The sequence below is a fragment of the Arachis hypogaea genome, chromosome 6 (genome assembly GCF_003086295.3).
Source record: "Arachis hypogaea cultivar Tifrunner chromosome 6, arahy.Tifrunner.gnm2.J5K5, whole genome shotgun sequence".
NCBI classification, from domain to species: domain Eukaryota; kingdom Viridiplantae; phylum Streptophyta; class Magnoliopsida; order Fabales; family Fabaceae; genus Arachis; species Arachis hypogaea.
This window is the reverse complement of record NC_092041.1, coordinates 113,413,622-113,419,604: the sequence shown is the minus strand read 5'-3', so window position 1 is coordinate 113,419,604 and position 5,983 is coordinate 113,413,622. Positions and strand designations below refer to the sequence as shown.

At 26.7% G+C, this 5,983-nt stretch overlaps 1 protein-coding gene across 1 annotated transcript; it reads left to right on the top strand.

Moving 5' to 3' along the window:
- Positions 1-745: 745 nt before the first annotated feature.
- On the top strand, positions 746-5,693 carry LOC112755859 (probable flavin-containing monooxygenase 1). Its single transcript, XM_025804166.2, has 5 exons — positions 746-1,307; positions 1,974-2,214; positions 3,524-3,702; positions 4,353-4,708; positions 5,174-5,693. The coding sequence occupies exons 1-5, from the start codon at positions 846-848 to the stop codon at positions 5,508-5,510; spliced, it is 1,575 nt and encodes a 524-aa protein (XP_025659951.1). The 5' UTR covers positions 746-845; the 3' UTR covers positions 5,511-5,693.
- Positions 5,694-5,983: the final 290 nt, after the last annotated feature.

Here is a 5,983-nt window from a genome sequence, read left to right as displayed (position 1 = left end):
TTATATGTTAGTTAAGTAGATGCTACTTGCATTACACTACATTAGTAAGTCAATATTTAGTGTTATTATAATCCTAGGTAGCTAATCATGTATGACGCTTGGGTGGACCTTGATTTTTACATTCCAAAAATAGAAAAGAGTGATGCTATTATTTTAATGTTATAAAGTAAGTGTTTATTGTTTGTTACCAACAGAGACAGAACTACAGGTAAATGTTAATGTTGCAGGTGTAAGAAGTGCATGAAATTAGTTTCATATCAAAAAAAATATAGAAGAGTGAGAAGTTTATAAGATGAGAGACCCATTAATTTAATACTTTAAGATTTTAAATTGGATGTGATGTCTCGCTTAATTCCTCCCCAAAATCTCTTCGGTGGTCGAGAGCTCCCCACTATTACAAAATTATAAATCGTTTGAAGCTTTGAAGGTAATTGACAATTTATCTAGTATAAAGATCAAACTCAATTACAAATTTTTAACTATAAAGACTTAATTAAAAATTTAATACAATTATAAAAAATAATAAGTTAAACAGTACTTTATGTATAAATATGCAAATTATCGAGATAATAAGATGGATTGGAGGGTTTGATTAAAAAAATATATATATATATATTATAATATGAAAAAGAAATATACATATATATAGACTATTATACATTTTCTTAACTTTTATGTATAATTTAACAAAAGTACGTACCTTAGATAATACCTAGAACCCTCACTCTGTTCCTTAGCTACCTCTATTTAAAGCCACCAAAATCCAATAGCACCGTCACCACAAATATAAGAGCTTAATCTAATTAAGTAACCACTTGTTAATTTTGTTCATTCTCCCTTGCTCTATGGCTTTCCAACACAATAACCAACAAATGATGATATCCAATTATAAAGTTGGTATAATTGGGGCAGGTATTAGTGGAATTGCAGCTGCAAAGCAGTTATGTCACTATAACCCAATTGTTTTTGAATCCACCGATTCAATTGGTGGTGTTTGGAAACATTGCTCATTCAATTCCACTAAGCTTCAAACCCCAAGATGTGATTTTGAATTCTCTGATTTCCCTTGGCCTCACAGGGACAATTCATCATTCCCTTCTTACATTGAGGTCTTGGAATACTTGCAAAACTATGCAACACATTTTGATGTGTTCAAGTTTGTTAAGTTCAATTCAAAGGTGGTCGAAATTCGCCATCTTAATAATCATCATCATCATCATAACGCCCAACATGAATATGGAACGCTATTGAGTGGTCGTCCTGTTTGGGAAGTTGCCGTGGAAAACAATCAAACTAAAATTGTTGAGGTTCTTTTAATTTCCTTATATGAATTTAATTATTTTCAACATATATTATTATTAAAAGACACATTTTCATAGCCAAATAATGAATTTCTTTTAAGTTTTAATATATTTAATAAAATATTTTTTATAATAATTTTAAAAAGTGTCTATGAACATGCTTAATAAGATCCTTATTATTATTGTAGTTCAACCCTCTTTCTTTTGTTGATCTTATGAGCATTAATTATTATTAGTAATAGGTCAACTTTCAAATGTATGAATTAGTTATAGTGTCATGACTAGTATGCATGCATGTTCAACCCCGGCCCCACACATATTAATTGTTTTACTTATATATTTGACATTAAGAAGAACAAAAACAATTTTCTTTCATATTATTATAATTATAACTAAAATGTATTAATTAAGTAGCTATTATTATTATTATTAACCATATCTAATTTTAGTGATACAACCAGTGATTTAATGACCACCAATTAAATTAAATTTTGATAAATATGATTATTTCTCACTTGATACTAAAGATTTGTCATAATAATAATTATTGGCATGAATGTTGAAAATTAAATAATTTTTTAGAAATAATAATAATATATGTATTTTTTGCAATATTGGCTTATATATTTACATATAAAATTTTGTGGTAAATGTTTGGACTTTGGAGTACAGTGGTATGGGTTTGAATTATTGGTGGTATGCATTGGAAAATATGGAGACATACCAATAATACCAGTGTACCCAAAAAACAAAGGTCCAGAAAATTTCAGTGGCAAGGTTCTTCACACAATGGAATATTCTAAGCTTGACAAAGAAAGTGCTAAAGAACTGTTAAAGGGAAAGAAGGTTGCTGTTGTTGGTTATAAGAAATCGGCTATTGATTTGGCTATGGAGTGTGCTCAAGCAAATTCAGGTTTAATTTAATTTCTTCTTCTTAATTAATTATCATGTTTTTATCATCATAAGATTAGTTGAATAATAATAAGTGGGAGTCAAAAACCGTACCACTGCGATTTGTCAAATAAAAATAAATGAGTTTTATTTATTTTGATAAGGATACCACCTCTTTCACTGTATTTGAATAATTCGTCTACTCATAAATTTTATTATATTTTAAAAATTTTTAAATTATTTGTAAAAGAAAAATTATTATATTTTAATTTTATTTATTAAATTTGAAGAATAAATAAAAATATTGATAATATGAAAAAATTATATATAGAATGAATATTTTTTTTCTAAAAAATATTTTCAAATAATAATGAAAATTTAGCTAAAATACGTCCTTCAAATATATTAGTAAACTTTTTTAATTAATACATAACAAAAACAATTTTAGCTAGTTGAGATTGAAAAACAGAGAGAATAGTCAAACTAATGAATGAAGAGTCGCAATGATGATCATATGACATGAGATGACTTGTTGACCTTCAATCTGAAGTTTCGTACGTCATGCCATTTTTGGTCAACGCCTGAGTGTAATATACTAATAATTAATATACATAAATATAGGTGGTTTAATTATTGTGTGGTCGTATAATTTTACTAAATTTTTAATTAAATTTTTACTGTGATAAAAATGTTAGAATTAATAGAATATTCTGTTAAACTATATAAAATATTCAGTCAAGTGTTAGATATATTTGTTTTGTTTAACGAAATATTCCGCTAATTCCAATATTTTTATCACGATAAGAACTTAATTACAAAATCTGATATGGTATAGAGACCTAATTAAAAAAATATATATAAGAACTTAATTAAAAATTCAATAAAATTACCTAGATTGACAGAATAATTAAACCAACATAAAAAATTTTAAAAAATTAGTTAGAGAGATATAATAAGTTCAATAAAAAAAATAGTTCTTGTAAACATAAATTTAAAGATAAATTACAAGCACCTCTCATAATGAATTTAAACAACATTATTGTACACGTATATGTTAATTTATGAAATCTTTTTTTTTTAATTAAACGATAATACACTTCATAATATGTTATGTTTTACAAGATATAGTATTCATTTTTTTATATATATATATTTTGCACTATATATGTATGACTAATATTTTTCCCAAAGATATAACATTAAAAAATATTAATGTGAATATAATAAAAAAAATAACATGTACACATACCAATATTTACTATTTTAGTCTCCCTAAGTAAATTTATTAGCATAGTTATGTTAATCTGTGTTTTTAATTTGTTGAATTAAAGGAAGTGGAGGGCAACCTTGCACAATGGTGATAAGGACTTTACATTGGACAGTTCCATCATACTGGATTTGGGGATTACCATTCTTCTTGTTTTATTCAACAAGATCCTCTCAGTTCCTCCATGAAAGACCAAACCAAACATTGTTAAGGGCTCTGCTATGCCTTCTTTCATCTCCAATGGTAAACCTCAACTTTAATTATAAGCTACAAATACTCCACATTGACTTCTATTCAATTATTTTTTAATAAAAAAATTTTTTTTTTCACACATTTAAAAATATTTAAATATGATTATGTATTATCATGTCAAACTTTAATAGATTCTTGACTGATATTCTTAAAATATAATTAAAAAATAATATTTATTGTTAATTATTATTAGTATAAAAATTTATTCAAAATTTGTCATATAATTAATAAAATATTACTATAATGTATGTTTTTTTTATGACTATTACTATAATGTATGTAAGAAATTCTTTATAATTTTTATATATATTTTGTTCTTATATATAATAAAAATTTAAAATTAGTGTATTCATATGTTTCATACCGTATTCCATTTCTGAGTTTATTTATCTTAAATTACATGTCTTCATACTTCATAAATTAAATATAATGATAAAAAAATATTGTTCTTTTTCCAAAATTTTGAAAAATAAAAATAAAATAAAGTAATATATTATTAAAAAAATTAATGAGGTTAATTAATTCGCATTACACACAATATTTTTCCATTTATACTTGACAATTATATTACAAAAAAAAAAATTATGTTATTAAAAAAGTTTCATTTAACTTAAAATTGCTCTGGCTCTAAACTGAAACAGAGAAAAGCAATTTCCAAGTTCATAGAATCATACTTGGTTTGGAAGCTTCCATTGGAAAAGTATGGTCTGAAACCAGAGCACCAATTTGTGGAGGACTATGCTTCTTGCCAAATGGCTATCTTACCTGATAATTTCTTCTCAGAGGCAGAGAAGGGGATGATACAATTCAAGAAGGTTTCTTCTTCCAAATGGTGGTTTTGGAAAAATGGAATTGAGTTTGAAGACAAGACCAAGTTGGAGGCTGATGTTGTTGTTCTTGCCACTGGTTTTGATGGCAAGAAAAAGCTTCAATCTCTCTTGCCTCAGCCATTTAGAAGCTTGGTTGTGGACCAATCTGGGATCATGCCCTTGTATAGGTCAGTATTCACCATTAACCAAACCAATAACTATAATCAAATTTTAACAAAATAGTCATGTTTGTTAGGTTAAATTACACAGTTGGTCTCTACACTTTCAGTGAAATTGCAAATTGGTCCCTACATTTTAAAATTTTATAATTGGATCTCTAAAGAGAATTAAAATTTGTAATTTAGTCATGTCATTCAAAAAGTGTTTGATTTAACAAAATATTCTCAGCGTATTCTCTATTTTAACAGAATATTCTCAGTATATTCTAAGAATATTCTGTTAAATCAACACTTTTTGACCGACGGGGACTAAATTATAAATTTTAATTCTCTTTAGAGACCTAATTACAAACTTTTAAAGTGTAGAGACCAATTTGTAATTTCACTGAAAGTATAAAGACTAACTATGTAATTTAACTTGTTTGTTATTTATATTTGAAAACTAAGATACTAATGATTGAACATATGTAACAGGGGAACAATTCATCCACTAATCCCAAACATGGCATTTGTGGGTTACATTGAAAGCATTTCAAACCTACAAACAGCTGAATTAAGGTGCAAATGGCTAGCTAGACTTGCTGATGAACAATTCAAGCTTCCAAGTGTGACAAAAATGATTGAACAAACAACACAAGAGATTCAAATCATGAAAAGGACCACAAGGTTTTACAAGAGGCTCTGCATTTCAACATTCAGCATTAACCATAATGATGTCATTTGCCAAGAAATGGGCTTCAATCCTTGGAGGAAGACCAATTTGTTCTCTGAAGCTTTTAGCCCTTATACCAGCCAAGACTACTATTTTTGAAAACAAAGAAATTCAAGATAAATAATAATGCCCAATCATATAGAGATACAATAAAATAAGATCTTTTATTATTCACTTGTAATTTGGTGCATTTTTGGCACTTTAATATAATTTTAGTGTGTCATTGTTGGAGGCTCTTTTAATTGGAAAAACTTAATAAAAGATGATTATCTAAAATATCAATTGCTAACATTTAGGAGTGTTTATCTTTTTCTTTTCCTATTTTAATTTTTCCTTTTTTTTTTTTAACTGGTGACTCTTTATTATACAATTTTTTGCTCTTATTCTTAACATTTGTACGTGAGAGTTCATCATACTTGATATTGTCAAATGAAAATTAAAAATAATCCGAAGAACTGAGAGGATTCATTTTTCTAAGATTCAATTCGATAGTTATGATTAGGAATAAGTATTGTTTTGGTCTCTAACGTTGATGGTCAGAATCGAAACCATTCCTGATGTAATTTTTGACT

What these genes read in the sequence shown, in the direction of transcription:
- LOC112755859 (XM_025804166.2), top strand. Translation starts at nt 846, where the DNA reads ATGGCTTTCCAACACAATAACCAACAAATGATGATATCCAATTATAAA. An exon ending in ATCAAACTAAAATTGTTGAG is followed by an intron (nt 1,308 to 1,973) that starts GTTCTTTTAATT and finishes TTTGGAGTACAG; the next exon opens with TGGTATGGGTTTGAATTATT. An exon ending in GTGTGCTCAAGCAAATTCAG is followed by an intron (nt 2,215 to 3,523) that starts GTTTAATTTAAT and finishes GTTGAATTAAAG; the next exon opens with GAAGTGGAGGGCAACCTTGC.